This window comes from Gambusia affinis, linkage group LG17 (genome assembly GCF_019740435.1).
Source record: "Gambusia affinis linkage group LG17, SWU_Gaff_1.0, whole genome shotgun sequence".
NCBI classification, from domain to species: Eukaryota; Metazoa; Chordata; class Actinopteri; order Cyprinodontiformes; family Poeciliidae; genus Gambusia; species Gambusia affinis.
In genome coordinates, this window is record NC_057884.1 from 14146889 (window position 1) to 14165665 (window position 18777).

General features: G+C 38.4%; 1 protein-coding gene across 1 annotated transcript; it reads left to right on the forward strand.

The window, feature by feature from the left end:
- Nucleotides 1-1232: 1232 nt before the first annotated feature.
- rab11fip1b (RAB11 family interacting protein 1 (class I) b) lies at nt 1233-17298 on the forward strand. The gene is made up of 6 exons (XM_044096580.1): nt 1233-1731; nt 8948-9363; nt 9435-11157; nt 14793-15602; nt 16280-16388; nt 16528-17298. Exons 1-6 carry the CDS (start codon nt 1373-1375, stop codon nt 16729-16731), a joined length of 3621 nt encoding a protein of 1206 aa, XP_043952515.1. The 5' UTR covers nt 1233-1372; the 3' UTR covers nt 16732-17298.
- The last annotated feature ends 1479 nt before the right edge of the window (nt 17299-18777 follow it).

Sequence of the window (18777 nt, forward strand, 5' to 3'; positions counted from 1 at the left end):
ATTTCTGGTTTATTTTAACTGAGCCTCATTGTATTGTTTTACAACTGGGATCTGTTAAAATGATGTACTTGACTTTAAATTTGTCTGTATGATTTGACTGAATTGTCCTTTTTTTGTAAAGCGCCTCGAGATGTCATCACTACAAACATAAAACTGAACTGAATTATCAAATTTCAATAAAAGTGTTTTTCTCTTGTTTGCCTCCCTCTAACAGCAGGAGTCACTGTTTATACAAAAACAGCAAATCTACATCTGAACTAAATACATTTTCTAGGTATATAATTTTAGTGGATGCAAAAGAAGAAGCAGAAACTCATTTCTGTAACGAGCATGTAGGTCCAGAATGGAAAAACATGGAGACACAGGTGAAACCGCACTGCTCATTAGGACTAAGGGTTCTGCACCCGCCTTTTTAGGCAAGGGGTGAAAAACACAGAATATATGTAAAAATGCTTAATAAAAAGAAAATGAAAAAAGAATGTGACCTGTCATTGTTTGACAGGATGAACATTCAGAGATTTTATCAAATACTTTCTATATAGAAAGGAAAGTAAAGGTAGGTAGCATAATCTCTGACTTTTATTATATATTATATACAAATATGTCAACTGAATAATCACAATCTTTATTGAATTATTATTAAATAATAAATTTTGGTATCGTTTAAATTAAACACTTCCTTCAGATCCATACCCCTTAATTTTATTAATAATTAGGATTTTCCTCTTACAGCCAATGGAAACGAGCCATTTAAAATTAAATTATTACGGGTTTTTTTTTTTTTCTTGCATTCATGATCCAAGATCTCATTTGAAAGAGTTTTGATTAAAACAATTAAAATCTGAGATAAAAACAAGACCAAGTTTCATAAGAAGATTTCTCTTTTTATCTTAATTTTGAATTGTCCCAAAATAATCAAAGTGGAAAGCTTCATATACTGCTGCAGTGTGTTCAGCATTGATGGAGCAGAGTAACAAAATGATTTTTTTTACAACTTGAACTTGAAAAAGTACACACCAAATGTGGGTTTAACTAAACCTGCTTGAAGATTGTTATTTTCTAAAGGTACTTCTAATCTGATAAATGAGCCTCAAAGGAACGGAAACTCCAATGTATTGATTCTGACTGCACTGGCAGGTGTGGTCCATCCACAGTGAAGCTCATTGATCCACCCACCTGTCAGTTTGAGGTGGGCGTGGCTTCTTGATGTGACCACGCCCAATCAGCTGGTTCCTGAAGTCCTGCTGGGCTCTTCAACTAACTTTTCCGTCCTCCTCCTCAGTTTCGCGGCGAGCCTGGTGGTGTGTTGGCTCCGCTGCGTTTTGTTTTGGTGTTTCTCTCTGTAACGGCGCCAGCAGCAGGTGCTGTCAGCATGTCTTTAGCGGATCAGCAGTGGAATCCCACAAGCGTCCAGGTAACGGTGCTCCAAGCCAGAGGCCTCAGGATAAAGGGGAAAAGCGGCACCAATGACGCGTACGCGGTTATGCAAGTGGGCAAGGAGAAGTACCAGACGTCGGTGGTGGAGAAAAGCGTGGCTCCGGTGTGGAAAGAGGAAGCCTCCTTTGACCTGCCACCGCTGCTGCTTCAGGGAGGAGGAGGTGGAGGGAAGGACCGCAGCACGCTGCACGTCCAGGTCCTGCACCGCGCTCTGGTGGGACCCGACAAGCTGCTAGGACAGGCTGTCATCAACCTGCTGCAGCTCAGTGAGGACAAAACCCGCAACAAGACAGAGTAAGTTCACTGTGAAAGAAAAAAATCACACTGAATTTAAATTATATCTACTTACACCAGATTAGAAAGAAATATAAAAGTACAACTCAATAGTTTAAAGTTATCCAAACAGATATAACTACTGGCCTTATGATTTTCCTGAATAAACATTGAACAGAACGTTCCAGTGAGTTTGCATTTCTTTATAACTAAATATTGGCATGTGAAATTAATTGCCTTCCACCTGCACCACAGACATAACTTCTGTTTTGTTTAGTTTTTTTGGTTCTGCTGTCAGTCATGCTGAACCTCTGTGGTCTCGCAGCTCCAAACCCCCATAATCCCATAAGTAAAGTCTCGATTTTTAAATTGCAGATGACAAAACCCAGCAGCAGAATTTGTGAAAAGTTGTCCTGTGTGTTTACATCTGAAGAATCTGTGATCTCTGCACCTTCGAGCCCTTTGAGATCGCACACGCTCAACCATGCATCACTGCACAGGCCCATTTACGTGGGTTTGGTTTCCGATTGCTGCCCACTCCAGTGTTGCAGCTTAGAGGATTTGTTTCCTTGGTTGCAGCCTTGGAGGATGCCAAGCAGTATTACTTACTCAAGCAAATGAACAGTTGGTTCAGAGATTAATTTTCATTGACTGAGCTTATTTAGTTCCTTTTATACAGAAAGAAAAACAATAGAAACTTTGTAGGAGAAGAATATCCAGAATTCACATATTTTATTGAACTTGAAAGTCTTTCTATACACCAAATATTCATTAATAAATAAAGAAGGAAAATCTTTATTGGGCACAAATTGATTTCTACGTCTTTTAGAAATGATCAAGTTTTTGATCAATAGCATTGGTGATCTCGGAAAGCCTCTTCCTGATGGATTAAGACGACCAGTCTCCATGACCTTCACTATTTTTCATGCACCGTTTGTTAGCTTTATAGCAAAACCTCAAATCAGTGAGCAGAGATTACAAACGCTGCTATGAACAATAGTTCTCTTTTGTTTTCTATTCTGCTTCCCATTAACGCTTGTCTCTTTACATCGGAGGTTTTTCAGCCTTGCTACGGAAACGCAACAGCAGCATAACCCAGTTCAATACAACCAACCTGACTTTAAAGAATCATGTTTTTGCCTCTAAACTAGATGATAATAGCTGACTGGACCTCGCTAGTTGTTTTAAAAGTTTAATCTCCAGTGCCATGGATTTATTAGCATACTAGGATATGTATGCTAATTCATATAATTAGCCATATGAAAATCAGCGATCGTCTTTAACACAAGAGGATCTCTGCGTGTTTCCTTTGCAGTGAATCCTGTCACAGCTCCTCTATGTTGATCTTTCTGTGAGCTCAGTGACTCCCTCCAGCTTTGGCCTCGCATTCCTGACCATTTTATCAATGAGAAAACAAACATTGACAGCAACAGTGAAAGTCGAGGAAGGTCGGTTTTTCACAGCGGAACCGCTGAGGTTTAACTATTAAATAGGAAGGCCTTGTTTCACCACAGTACAGCTCATGAACTATGATTATCAATTTAGAATAAAGTTTTAAAGTTGGGTAAAGATTAGGTCATGATGGCAGGGAAAGAAATGTCAACATATTGTATCATTTTTCCCTCCATTCCTGTTTTTTATAGGAAAAGAGCGCCAGGAAGTAATAAAATAGAAGATGAAGCTGGTAGAATCAGCCTATTTGTTTTCCTATTTCATCATTTTCATCTGTGGCTTCTGTAAAATGTGAGACTGTCTGTCTTGGTGAAAATGGCACATCATCAAACTTCAACTTTTTCAGGTATTAGAACAATAAAACTACCATCTCTGCAAAGGCTAATGATTTACAAACAGTCAATGATTAAAGCACAGCGACTGAGCAGCAGGTAAATTAACAGGAGAAATCGCAGTGCTTTTAATTATTGTCAACTTCATTGTGTATTTAAACCAATCTATTTTCTGGGTAAGGCTCAAACATAAACTACTGAAACTATTTGTGTAAACGTTTTTTTTTTCTCCTTGTTTGACATTAAATCACATGAAGATTCTCAGTTGGAGAAAGGGAAATTATTCTATTTATAAAATTGAAATAAGAATTTATTTATTTCATCCTTATCATTTTAATCAAAAATACACAAAGATCAAAAAACGTAGATAATGATGTCATGGCTTTTAGGAGCTTCTGATCAGGTACTTTGCAACATCTGAGTTAAATGATGGTGCACCTGCCTTACAAAAGTAATTTAACAAACTGTGAGTAAGAGTATGGGCTGCACAGTGGCGCAGTTGGTAGAGCTGTTGCCTTGCAGCAAGAAGGTCCTGGGTTCGTTTCCCGGCCCGGGGTCTTTCTGCATGGAGTTTGCATGTTCTCCCTGTGCATGGTGGATTCTCTCCGGGTTCTCCGGCTTCCTCCCACAGTCCAAAAACATGACTGTCAGGTTAATTGGTCTCTCTAAATTCTCCCTATGTGTGAGTGTGTGTGAATGGTTGTGTGTCCTGTCTGTCTATATGTTGCCCTGCGACAGAATGGATGGATGGATGGAGGGTGAGTAAGAGAAAAAGAAAACAGTTTCTACATTGAAACAAGTTGAGAAGCAATATGAGCTGAAATGCCATTCCCATTATTCCAAAAGCAACAAAGATCAGTTTGCAAACTCCAAAAACGTGAATTTTTGGAGTTATATCCTGTGGTATGATTAACCTAATAATTGAAGCCAGAATGTAGAAGCTTGGGCACAAATTGGTCTTCCAGACTGTAGTCTGACTGTGACCATACAGTCAGACTACAGGCTACATGTTGTCAAAGGAGTCGTCATCATTACGTTGACGGTTTGTCTCACTGTCTGTGGTATTGGTGCATTGCACAATCTTGGTGAAATAAAATATTAGCTCTAAATTTTCATTTCAACTCAACAGCAACAGATGACAGGAAACAGCACAGCATTGTGTGGTCCTGGTGGACTGCGATTCCAGATGCACATTAAGCCTGGTTTTCTAATGGATAAATCAGGCTAACATGAAACTTTTGGGATATCCTGAACATCAGCCATATTGAAAATTTATGGACTGTTTGAAAGCCAAGACTCTTCCAGGAAACCAGTCAGTTTGTGGTCAATCCTCCAGCCAGAGATAGGCCATGATCTTGCCTTTAGGATAATTTAGGCCACAGGTGTCAAAGTCCAGTCCTCAAGGGCCGGTGTCCTACTGTTTGTAGATGTGCTACAGGTGCAAAACTTTGGAATGAAATGGCTTAATTGCCTGCTCCTTGTGTAGAGCAGTTCTCCACAGCCTTGCTATTGACCTAATTATTCTATTCAGGTGTGGTCCAACAGTGGCACATCTAAAAGTTGCAGGACACTGGCCCTCCAGGACTGGAGTTTGACACCCCTGATTTAGGCCCTCTGTGAATCTGAATAACTGCAGTAAAACTTGCTGTACTTGTTCACAATTATTATTATTTTTTATGAAGTTGTTTTATAAGTCCCTTTTGAAAGAATGACTAAAAGCTCTTCTTATCTTCGTTTTTGGCCTTTCTGATCCAGCAACAACATGACTCGGACAGTTTTAGTCCTTGGACTTTCTTACTGCTACATTATTACTTATTCAGCTGTTCTCCCACTCCCAGCTGGGCTCTGTGATAAGAAACTCTTGAGTCACTCGGGGCCATTGTGTTATCAGCGGCCCAAGAAGGATGTGTCCAGAGAAAGTATGATGGGTATCTGCAGGAAAAAGAAATAAAAATGTTAAGTCATCCATCATCCTGTCTGCCCAGTAAAGTAGCAGACTTTGTATCGGCTCACAGAGGTTTAAAATCATCTGTAGTTCAACTCCACCTCATGCAGAGTGTGTTGGGCTCCACCTAAATGCTTTTGCAACTTCCCCTCTGATTTCACTTGAGGAACTTGCTTCTTCTCTTTTTGGCTTATTTGTAGAGTGTGTCTGGCTTTGTGACCTGTGATGTAGATGCTCTATTGTTGTACAATACTAAACAAACAGTAAAATGCTCTCTCTAATTTTAAGGCTTAATTTAAAATTATCCAAGAAAATTGAGATCCTGAAGTAAATGCTAATTACTACGATGAAGAGTTACTCTCCCGTCCTTGAAGTCAGGGATGATCTTGATGGAATATCTTGAATAGTTTTCCATCGCTGATGGTTGTTTAGAGCAGAATATGCCATGTCTACGTCTCCCTGGTTTATGAGAAAAATAGCTGTCGAAAATTTTACTTCTCAATTTACTGATCTGTCCAGATTCTTCTCTGAAAATGGGATTATTGATGTAACTGGTAGAAATAAGCTAAGGAATGAAGGTGTGGCTAAATGCAGCTGTTGTCTTCCAACCTTTATTTCTGTTAACAATGATTTTCTGCTTATAGTTAATAAAAAACACATTAAAACCATGTTATCAGACCAATAAAAACCATTTTAATACACGAATATGAGTTTAATAATAACTATATTTAGTATCTGCTTAAAAGTTATCTTCTAAAGGTACTTTTTAATCAAACAAGCTTCGTTGGACTTCATATTCGGATTGATTGAATATGACTTTATTCAGTCATCAAGGATAATAAAGGCTTGGCAAAGATAAATTATTAGAGGAAAGGTTTACTTACTTAAGAATTCAGTCCAAAATATAAATCTGCACCATGTTTGCAGACCTTGTGTAAAATTTCATGAGGCCCCATTTGGAAACGTGTTTGCTGAATTTGCATTCAGCCGTGTGTTGAACTTAGAGATATCACCAAGGTTGGAGATGTCGCAGAGCGCGCGCTGATTCTCTTCGAAGGTCTTCTTCTGCGGTCTAGGTGTTGATTATTCAAGTCTTTTCCTTGCTGTGCTGCTGCTTGGTGGAGCCCAGAGCTGCTTAATAAATCCCCTCCTGGAGGCTGAGCTTATTAAGGAGAACAACTTGCAGATTTTTACAAATACAGTGAGACCTCAAACCTCTTAGGGGTGGATAGATTATTATTATTATTATTTTAATTTTTTTTTTTTTGCTTTAAATCTTGTTAAAACCTTGCACACACGTTTGGATTCGTTTTTCTTTCATTTATTACTGCAGCAAAATATAGAAGGTTTGTCTACATATATACATTTTTAAAATTCTTTTAGCCCAGAAAAGTGTCTAGTTTGCGCAGAATGAAAGAGCAAAATCTGATCTAATCTGCCAGTGAAATTGTCCAAAGGATTCCAGGATTACTAAAATGAAGACTTGTCTATGCATAGAAATGAAAAAAAAAAAAAGCTGAGTATTTTCTATTAATCTTCCTCCCTCTCACCTCCACATGGTAAATCCAATATCTATTTAGCAGTGCATATCTGAAGGATGTTTTTGAATAAATCAGGCCTTGAGATTGTAAATAATGTCAAGGTCTGAAATTTGCAGATAATTTCCAGTTTTTCCATCAGTGAGCAGGAGGCTGGGGGGGGGGGATGGTTGCGACAGCAGTGACTGAACCGTGTATCAAATTCCAGGAAAAGGCGGCTTCCCTCCTTAATTTTGTTTGTGCCACACATCTGAAGCATTCCTGAGGGGGGAGGAGGAGGAGAGCAAATCTAAGCAACATAACTTGTGCAGGACAATGAGAGGAGAGCAATCCTCTGAGGTATTTTATGTCTGTTGCCTCCTGGGAAGCCTGTAAATACTGTGTGTCATGTATAAACTCAAAACTATGAAAACATGCCCAGACAGTGGAGTTCTTAAAACAAAGAAAAGCCTGCAGCTACAGCTCAGCATGTTTCTGCTTACACTCACAATGCCCCTTCCTGATTTCCTCATTTCCTTTAGAATCCAGATTTCAGCCGAAGCCGTTTTTCTCAGTGGTGAGCTGACCTCAACTTTTTGCCCAATAGGCATTTATTTAATGCTGAGTGGGCTCTTTTAGTTTTCTTTGTAAAAATTGTGCTGTCCACCACCAAACATCAATTGTTTAGCAACCAGTATGAAGCTGGGGTACCTTTCTATTGACAAAAATCAGTTTATTCACAATTTCTTTGAAGTGCTGTTTACTTCTTTCTGTTTTACACCAATTGTTTAAAAGGTAAAAATGGGGTTAACTGGAGATTTGTTGCTGGTAAATTCTGTGGGAAGCAAAGTCTAATCTGGTTGACTTGAGAACAGAACTAATTCAGGAGTTAATTTTCAGTGGATTTAAATGTCTGAAGCATAATGGGATGTTTGTGTCTCAGACAGGAAGTGATTTAAGATTAAATCTGCAAGACCTTTTTATTAAGAAGAAGATGTTTGTTTGCTTTCAAAATGTTAAATTTGATCTTTCCTATTCCTCTTTATTTAATAATTCTCCTTGGTTTTATCATCAAAACTTAATTATAAACATCCAAACTATTAGAGAATCCCTTCCTGTAGAAAACTGAATTAATTCCTTTGCTGACTTGGATCAAATCTATTAACTAAACTGCTATTATGCACAAATGAAAACTGGTTGCATCTCATTGTACTCATGGAATATTTCAAAAACACATGTAGAGATGTTGTCTTTTTGTTTCCAAAGAGAAGAAATGCCATATATGATTCATGTGGTCTGAAAACTGTAAAAAGAAAAAAGCCTGGCAATACCTCTCTGTGATGTCAACAAATAATTTTTTACATTCTTTAAACAGAGTCTTCCCTCAATTATCAAGGTACGAAAGCACCCTTACATAGATTGTGCTAAAATGGTTTAATAATGGAAGAAAAGTTGTTTGAGGCAGCAAAAGACTTGGTTGGGGTCGAGGGTCATCTTTCTGCAGGACGATGACACTAAACTTGCAGCCCATAGCTTGAAAAGAAAGTATTAGATCAAAGCAAAGTAGAACAATCCACTCAAAATCCAGATTTAAGTCCAACTGAGAATCTGTAGCAAGACTTCAAAATGTATCACTACCAATTCTCGCTATGCAGTCTGACCCACGCTGCATTGAAAGGTGATGGCACATCAATTTCCAAATCTTTATTTTAGTCTAAAAAAAATAAAAGTTTGAAACCACAAATCATTTGTCTTTCACTTTGCAAATACACACTGGTTGGTGCTGGTCTGCCACATAAAATCTCATTAAACAGCTTGAGGTTTGTGGTTCTAACATAAAAAAGTTGAGTTAGTCTCCATACTTTTGCAGCTGTAATCCAGATTTGAATAGAAATCTTTTATCTTTTTATTTATTTCTTCAGAATAATCTGTGCATGCAACAACAGTGTTCATACAAGGATGGATTCTAATATTGTGCATTTCTTTTCCAGGTGGTTTAAATTGCTGGATAAAACCGGTAAGCCGGACAAAGACCGTGGAGAGGTCCTTCTGGACGTCCAGTTCATGAGAAACAACATGACCGCCAGCATGTTCGACCTCTCCGCTGCAGGGAAGTCCCGCTCCCGGCTGGGAAAGCTCAAGGATAAAGTCCGTGGAAAGAAAAAGGAGCTGGACTCCTCATCAGGTGTGGTGCCTTCGCCCACTCAGGTTCTGACAGACAGCGAAGAAGAGGACGCTAGAGGAGGTGGAGAGGGAGGAAAATCAAAGAAAAACAAAAGGATGTCTTTGTTTTCTCCTAAATCCAACCTGCAGAGGAATTTGTCTCAGTCCATGTCTGTCCTGCCTGCGAAGGACTCCTCGCTGAGCGGGAGCCAATCATCTGGGCTGAACGTGGACTCCTCTGAGGGTCAGCACTTTTTCTATAATCCCTCCATTAACTTTCTACAAGCATGTTAATTTTTCTTGTTGTGTTTTCAGGCAAAAAGAAGTTCAAGTTCAAGATACACAAGCACTCCAGCAGCTCTGACAGCAAAGATTCATCCTCTGGCCAACAAAAACAGGAGCAGAGTAATTTGTGCATCAACGGCAGCCATGTTTACTGCGAGGAGCCGCCGCCTCGGACGTCTCGCGCCGGATCCAGCTTCAGCCTGTCGAGTTCAGGCCGTGGATCAATGGAGGATGTCCCGGAAAACCCGTCTCCATCTGTGGATTCACTTAAAGCAGTGAGGGAGTATTCACCCCAGATGGAAGAAGAAGAGGAAGAGGAAGAAGATGAAAATATTAAGGATTTCAGAAAAGTGGAAGAAGAAAAGGTCAAGTTGGAAAAGGATATGAGAGAAGAGGAAGAGGAGGCCGTCAGGAAACAACAAAAGGAGCTGGAGAGGTTGGCTGAAGAAAAGTTTAGACGAGAAGAGGAGGAAAAGGTCAGGAAAGAGGAGGAAGAGCGACAAAAACTGGTGGAAGAAAAAAGGAGACTAGAGGAACAAGAAAAGAGGCACAGAGAGGAAGAAGAAAGAATCAAGGAAGAGGAAAGGGCCCAAGAGAGGAGGAGGCAGGAAGAGGAGCATAAATTAGCTGAAGAAAAAAGGAGACTGAAGGAGGATGAAGAACGGAGGGTTGAAGAAGAGAAAGTCAGAAGGGAACAAGAGAGAGCTGAAGAAGTGAGAAGGAAAACGGAGCAAGAAAAGAAGCGGAGGGAAGAAGAAGAGATCCTTAGGAAGGAAAAGATGAGAATAGAGGAAGAAGAAAAGGAGGAAGCTAGGCTAATGGCAGAAAAGAGAAGAGAGGAAGAAAAGATTCAGGCTGAAGAGAAGTTCAGAAAAGAGGAAGAGGAAAGGATTAAGATGGAAGAAGAGATGAGAAGGAAAGAACGTGAAGAAAAGTTAGCAAAGAGGAAAGAACTGGAGGAACAGGAAAGGAGAGCAAGAGAAGAGCAAGAAAAGATGCAAAGGGAGGAAGAGGAGAGGAGGAAACAAGAAGAAGAGAAGTTAGCTAAAGAAAAGCTGAGACAAGAGGAAAAGGAAAGAAAGGCCAAAGAAGAGCGTGAAAGAAGGGAGGAGGAGGACAGGATTCAGAAAGAGAAAATCAGAAGAGAGGAGGAAGAGAGGAAGAAAAAAGAGGAGGAAGAGGAGTGTAAAAGAAGGCAAGAAGAACTGGAGAAGCTGGCTAAAGAAAAGCTGAGAAAAGAGGAAGAGGAGAGAAGAAAGACTGAAGAAGAGCAAGCGAAAAGAGAGGAAGAAGAACAGATCCAGAAAGAAAAAATAAAAAGAGAGGAAGAGGAGAAGGCCGAGAAACAAAGGTTGGAAGATGAAATGAGAGAAGCAAAAAGAAAAGAAGAAGAGAGAATGAAAGAAGAGCAAGCAAAAATGCAAAAGGAGGAGGAAAAGAGAAAAAGAGCAGAAGAAGACAGAATAAAAGCAGAGAAACAAAGAGAAGAGGAACTGGAGAAAATGAGGCTTGAAGAGGAGAGAATGAGGGAGGAGAGGAATGAGAAGGAAAGAAGGGAAGAGGAAATAAGGAAGCAGGAAAAATTGGCAAAAGAAAAGAAGGAAAACAAAATAAAAGAAGAAGAAAAAAGTATTGGAACAAAAGTCAAAGTGGGAGTTCCTGTAGAAATCATTTCCACTAATCCTTTTGATGAAAACTTCTCTCCAGCTGAGGAAACTCCCAAATCATCTAAAGCAAAATCTGATGATCAAAGGTTAGTGGATCAATATTCAACTGGTATTTCACTGATGATTCATCATAATCAGGTGGAATAACAAATCTTTTCTCACCATAAATTTTTAAAAATCTGTTCCTCACCTCATCCAGTGTACTTTGCTGTTTCCCTTTTACTTTCTTCTAAGAATAATTAATTCTCCATATGGTATCAATGTGATATACGTGATTTTACAGTATTCTGTTTAAATTTGCAGAGTAAACTATTTCTAGGAAAGGCTCAGCAGTTTATCATTTTCTACTTTAATAATCCTCAAAGGGAAAATATTTCAGGACATGACGGGATCCTCCGCAAAGGAAATAAAACAATGGTTCTAATTTTTTTGCTCTTGTCCTGTTAAGCATCTGTAAATGATGACTTCGCCTGCAGCAGGATGAAGTTTGGGTAACATGCACAGCTACAAAACTAACCTGACGTGTGGATCACAAATGAAAACTTGCAGCTTGTATTCACTGGCACACTGTAGGTGTTTCTCCTCCGTAATATCTGCCAACTTAACCACAGCAGTCCATCATATTTTTACTCTCACTTCTTTTTCTGGAGAGATGTTGAATTCAGAAATATATTCCTGCATCCACACGTCAGAGAAGCGCTCCACCTTGACCTCGTCAGCATGTCGTGCTCATAAATTTTGCTCGCAAGGATTCCACATACAAAATTTAAACCATCAGTCTACATGTACGCCTTTGTACTCCTGGCGTACATCTGGGATATATTTTCTCCAAGCTGTCGGCAACTTTTGAATCTCTGTTCTTGAAAGTCTTAAGAACAACGAACAAAAATGCAGGATGACTGGATTTATTGCAGCAAAAGGCATGTGACAGTAACTGGATTTAAAGTTTATGCCAGAACTTTGCTTCTTGAACCAGAAAAATGGCTAAACAAATAGTTTGTAATTCATTCAGTCAATGTCAAAATATGTGCATCCCAAACTGAAGTAAATGGATCACAGTACACACCAATTCAATAAATTAGAATTTTATTGAAAAGTCCATTTATTTCAGGGAAGTTATCACCCTGAAAAATATACATGGATTAATTACATTGACATTTGAAAGGGTTTATTTCTGTTGTAGTAATTTTCCACTTAAAGTTAATGAAAATGACATATAAAATTAGAATAATATTACAATACAGAATTAAAAACAGAAATGTGGCCTTAACACAAAGATGCTTAAATTCAAAAGATACTTCTGTCTCCAGTGGTCAGTGAGGAGGGACACGGTGACCATTTAGTCCAACATGTTGTTGTATAGATGGTGTGAGGTGGGCAACAACATGCAAACTCCACACAGAGCAACTCACAACAGGTCTGTCTAGTTGCTATCTAATTCCCCCACAGTGGACCCCTAAATTTAAATCTGCGCAGGGAAAATCACAATTTTTTTTTTTGTTTTTTTGTTTGTGTGTTTTGTTTTTGAGCGACATCAATGCAGACACAAAATAATTTTTATATAGAAATGCCAGTTTGACAACCAGGGTTCCTGTTGACTCTGAATTTATGGAGCTTGATTTCACTTTTTTCCAGATGTGGAAAGTCATAAAAAGAGGGTTTATAGACTATATTTATCTCTCATTGTCTGGAATGTGTGTCCTACTTCCCTTTCTGTGTCCATCTTCTTTTCTGTCTTGTGTTCTTCTAACGCTGCATCCAGACGTTCTCACTCACTTCTCGCTTAGCCCCTCCTTTGTGTGATTCCTTTCTGCAGTCCTCTTGCTTTTGTGGATTACATATTTGCTACAGAAATATTTGCTGTAATTTCACAGTGAAGTTTTGATTAAGATTATAATGTAAACACTAAGGATTGGACTAAACTTTAAGGGGAAATCTTGCATAGGAACATGGGACAACAGGAAGAGAGACCAGCTTACTTGAAAGGGTAAAGGAGATATTTAAAAAACATTTCAGAAATTTGCATCAACTAATGTAAATTTGAAAGATTGATTTTAAAGGACAGTAGGATTAAATATTTGGAAACGATGAACTTCTGTACAAATCTTAAAATCAATTGATAAAAGTAGTTTTAAATGTACTGGAGTAAGAATTAATTATTTAAACGGTTGCATTGTGGTTGAAGGATTAAGATGTAGCTGAAGTTAGCCTGCTTTAGCACCAGCAGAACAATAAGAGGCAGTGAATCAGGATTTGAATACTTGATGAAAATATTAGTGTTCATTGGAAAGTTTCCCAGGTCTTGTTTTTCAGTCTTAGAGCTCTGTGACCGATCATCTCAACACTTCCCTTCTAAATGCAACAGGCGGCTGATACCTGCATAAAAATTGCATGACTTTGAGCTCATGTGTTAGTTTGAAGGAGAGAGCAGCCTGGGCTGAAGGATGAAGAGCATTTCACAGTCTTGCCTCATTGTCTCAAGTATTATGTGAAGAAGCCGTTTGCAGTTCACTGCTAGAGTATTCATCCTTCTTGAGAGTTTTAACATTTCATCACATTGCAGTGACGAATATCTGCATTTATTTGGAATATTGTGAAATATGCTTTTGAGGTTTTGTTAGTTTAAATGAAGCGGGAGGAGATTTTTAAAAAGCTCAAGACCTCTAAAGTTTAGTTGGCATTTGCATCAACACCTACCCAAGCCAATATTTAACTACAATTTAATCTGATTGCTTTGTAACTTAACAGACTAAACGTTTATTTATTTATTTATTTATTTATTTTTTAAGCAGCTGAAACTCGTATTGGATGGAAAGCATCTGTAAACATTAATTTTCAAATTTCCTCACATTCTGAGTAGGATTTAGGTCTTAACTTTGACTAGGTCATTCTAACACCTGAAAACACTTCAATCTAAACTCTTACTTTAACTCTAGATATATTTTAGGGTGGTTGAACTGAAAGGTGAATCTTTGTCTTTTCTGGATGCTAACAGATTTTCTTCCAGGATTGCCCTTTGTGCTTTTCTTTCAATCATCTTCTTATCCACTCTGAACATCTTCTCCATCTGTGCTAAACAAAATCATTCCCTCAATATGATTCACTAAAGTAAAGATGTGTAGTAATGGTTTCATAGCATAACTAACAGACGGCATCCAAGTACCCACTTTCAGATGCTTGCAGTATTTCCTGCATTGGAAACTTTAAATAGGACTTCTTATGACGGTCTTTGAGCGTTGTTGTTCTTCTTGCTACTCTTCCATAAAAGCCAGATCATTATTTTCCTTCCATTTGATCTCCATCGCTACTTTGTCTTAGCTTATCACATAAAATATTGATAATCTACATTGGACTTTGCGTGAAATTTAGGGGTTGTAGCAATACTAGATATACAAGATTAACAAAATCAATAGTTACAATAAAATACTGTACAGTGGTCAGAATATAAATATCATGAAACATTTCTTTCTTGTGCACAGTTTGTGGCTTAATCCAAAACGGATATATATATTTAATGTGTACATCAAATATATATAATGTCCATGTGTATTAAACTCTAAAAAAGACAACAGACTGTTTGCAGTATATCAGATAACACTGAATAAGAATGGAAACATTTGTGTTTGAATGTTTTCTTGACTCAGTATTTTTGCTCCGCTGTGGAATGTCTGATTAATTGACAGCCGACTTTTGCCCACACTTGTGTTTCTGTCATTTTCAGATGTCAGCCAGCTGCGTCATCAGTGGAAAACAGTACAGCTTCCACCAGCAAAAAGGACCCAACTAACATTCAGCGGGAAAAAAGAGCGGCTCCTAAGCCTCCGGGAAGGAATCAGTTGGAGAGACAGAAACAGGAGGAGGAGGAGACGTCGACACAACATCTGCCACAAATTAACAAGCAGAGTAAAGACAAAGATGTCAAAACTGTCAGCGTTGCTCCCCAGCGCTCGGTGCAGATGATCGCTCCTCTAAACAGGTCTTCCAAAGATTTGAGAAACACCCAGAGCACGACGGAACATGATTCTGCCAAAGAAGAGACGGGCAAACACAATAAACGTCCTGCTCCATCCATACCCTGCACTGCTGAAGATAAGCTTCACAGAGGTGTGGTGGAGATTAAAGATGGTGCCGTTTGTGGTTTAAACCCGTTTGAAGATGATAATGAGGAGGAAAATGAGCTCACGGTTCATAATGATGCAACAACCTTTGTTAAAACTAATCCAGTAGTTTGGCCTCCTGTCAAATCGCAAACTGCTGACAAAGATTCTTCCAAAGTCCAATCTTCCAAAATAGCTCGAGCTCCTCTACCTCCTGATCCAAATGACACTCCTTCAAGCTCCATTGTCAGTCGAAACCATGACGAAATTGATGTTTTAGATGACAGTGGAGCAACTGCTCCAAACAAGGTATGCAACACAAAACAAGAGGTCAAAAGTCACGTACAGGTCCAAGAGAATCCAAACAAAGAGTCCAAGAAGATTGTGACCATGGCTGGTGCAAGAGAGGAAGGACCTCCTGCAATTTCACGCAGGTAAGATGCTTTAGTCCTCAGCATTAATTTGTCTAATTTAATTGCTGGTATGGCTGCAGTACCTTGCAAAGTATCACACTTTGTCAAATCAGAACCATCATTGGGATTTTATGTGATAGACGAGCACAAAGAATTGCAGCATTCTGAAGTAGAGCCTCTGAGAAAGTTAACAAACAGCATCATAATAAACATGGATTACAGCAGACAGGATAGAGTCAGGGATAAAGTTGTGGAGAGGTTTAAAGCATGATCGGGATATAAAACAATATTCTAAGCTTTGTGTATCTCAGAGAGCATTGATCAATTAACCATTTAAAAATGGAGAGTGTATGAAAATCTGTTGGAGGTAACACAAAGACTTGAGAGTGAGGCGGTGCGTTACCTCGCAGCAGAACAATCACTTCTCCATATGTTAGAACAGTACAATGTTCAGATCTTTAATTAAGAATATGCTTCGAAGATTTTGAAATTAGCTAGATACGATGCAATCTGACAGAGTTTGAGCCTTCCTAAAAATAACGTGCAGAAAAAAGGGTTTCAATAGTTGATAGCTTTCATTGAGTTGATATGTAATTTTTAAACAAATTATACATTCAAATTCCCTTGCCTTTACTACATTTTGCTTCATCTTGCCATTCTTTTCACATGTTTCATTCTCAACCCTTTTGTCATTGCAGACTTCAGCCTGTAAAACCCCTTAATCCTCTGGAGCAGCAGTCTGACTCAGTTGGAAATGATAACAAAGCCACAGAATTAGACTGTAATGGAGTTCAGCACAAAACAAACGTATGTATTCTTTTTTTTTTTTTCTTTTTCCCAATTTTAGCTAAATGTTTAATGCCAATCTAGAGATTGCTGTGATGTTTCCTTTGGTTTTCATGATCAAAGATGATTGTTGTCTCTTTACTTTATGTCCCTCCTACAGGTTGGCACAGGGAGATCAGGACCGTACTCCCAGCTAACTCGAGAGGAACTGATCGCTCTGTTGTTGAAACAGGAGAGCCAGCTCTCTGAGAGAGATAAAAACATATCAGAGCTGGAGCAGTACATTGACAACTTACTGGTGCGAGTCATTGAAGAGAATCCAAGTATTCTCATGTCCATGAGCTCTTTAAAGAAGTCTGCCTAAGTGGATTTATAGCTGACACTCCGAATCAAATCAGATCCCTGTGGTCTGACTTTATTAATTTCACGACTACATGAAAGACTTCCTGGCTTCCAAAGATGTGTTCATCACTGAATATTGGCTCTTTTGTAGTAGGATAAACCTTAAGGTTAATATATCAACAAGAGAAATCAAAAAGAAGAGATGAACTATTACTGTGATGACTGTAGAAGTTTCAATTAAATCTTTTTTATATAAAAAAAATTTTATCTTTTTCAGTCAAGTGTAAAAGTGCATTCATATATGTTCATTGCTTTCATGTAGAGCATAAATTTCAAGCGTAGAAGACTTGCTATACTGCCTGGTTAAATCAAAACATTTTTTCCCCTTGCCTGGTCAAAAAGAGCCTTATATGTAATACTATGTGCTGTAATTAGATTTTTTTCTCTTTTTTTTTTCTTTTTTCTTTGCATTCTTCAAACCAAGAGCACTTTATCTTTGAATGTTAAACACTGCAAAATATACACTGTCTGGAACTGGATGAGGTGTTTTTGTATATTTGCAAAATAAAATTAAAAATGTATAAATCTATTTCTCGTTTCATTTATTCAGTAGTATGTTAGAGTTATGAAATGACATGAATGAGGAAAGCATAACAGAATAAACCAATGTCATTTACATTACATGCACATAGCTTATATTGTATTTAATAAATCATGTTCAATTATCTTAAGGCTGCATGTCACAAATTATGCATCTAAAAAATGCATCTTTTGTGTGTGTGTGTGTGTGTAAAAAGCTTGAACTTTTTATGTTAAAAAAAATCTTGGCATCTAACAGTTTTATAGTTTATCTAAAGAAGAAAAACAAATGTGCCCTTAGAAGTATTTTTATTATACTAATCTGCAGAATATCAATGGAAAATAGAAATGAACATACATTAACAAATAAGGTTGTCTGTATTTTCTGAATCATTTTAATGTGGCGACAATGCTAATAATTACAATGAATTTGGAGCGCAACTAATTTTTATTTAGCGAATTCAGAATGCTAATATTTTACCCCAGTCTTATAATTTTTATATTCTACAGCTGAGGTCTCTTCTTATTCTTGCTACCACATTTCATTGTTTATTATTGCAGAGGGAAAACTAAGGTTGTATAACATGCTTACTGAAGTATAATCGGATTATCCTTGAACGCTCTTTCAAGTGTAATTTCCTAAACGGCACTGTTGTTAGTTCGCTTATTTCTACCCGGATACATCTAAGCTTCCCAACGGTTACGTTTGTTGGTCGTACACCGCTAGGGCGCTTCCTGTTGTCACAAAGTGTAGTCCAGGTTAAACAAGTGGATGTTTATGACTGGAAAATGTTCGCAGCGGGTTTGAAGTGTCCGGGCTGCGGTTCCTCCAACATAGTGGACGATGATCTCTACTGCCAAGCCCAGCTGGTGTGCGTGGACTGCGGCTCTGTGGTGTCTGAGGGGACCCTGGCCGATGACCCGGTGGGGGGTACAGGTAGGAACAGGACACCAACACACCCTCGTTCATAGAAAATGTCAATTAACAACCATAGTTTCATATATACATGCATTTATTTAGATTACAGTACGCAGATTATCACTGAGAAAGATTAGCCATTGATCAGATAACTACGGAGCCCCCTAGGGCAGTGTTTCCCAACCCTGGTCCTCAAGGCACACTGCCCTGCATGTTTTAGGTATTTCCTTGCTTCAGTCCAGCTGATTTCAATTGATGACTGATTAACAGGCGTTTGTTGAACTGCAATCAGTTGAATCAGGTACATTAAAGTAACTCTCTCCCACCTGATTTGAACTGTTTTACTTTAGTCCCACAGCACAGATTTAAAAAAAGAATATTTCTTAAAATTTGTTTTTCCCTGACTTATTTTCTACGACCGCATCTAAAAATCACAGTAGATGCCTCATGACAGAATGAACCTTGTAAAGGGACAAACTTTTCACCATGGTTAAAAATAAGTCAATGATCAACAGGAGGAGACTTTGAACTTTATTCTGCTCATTCAGCACTTATTCTCGTCTCCTCACA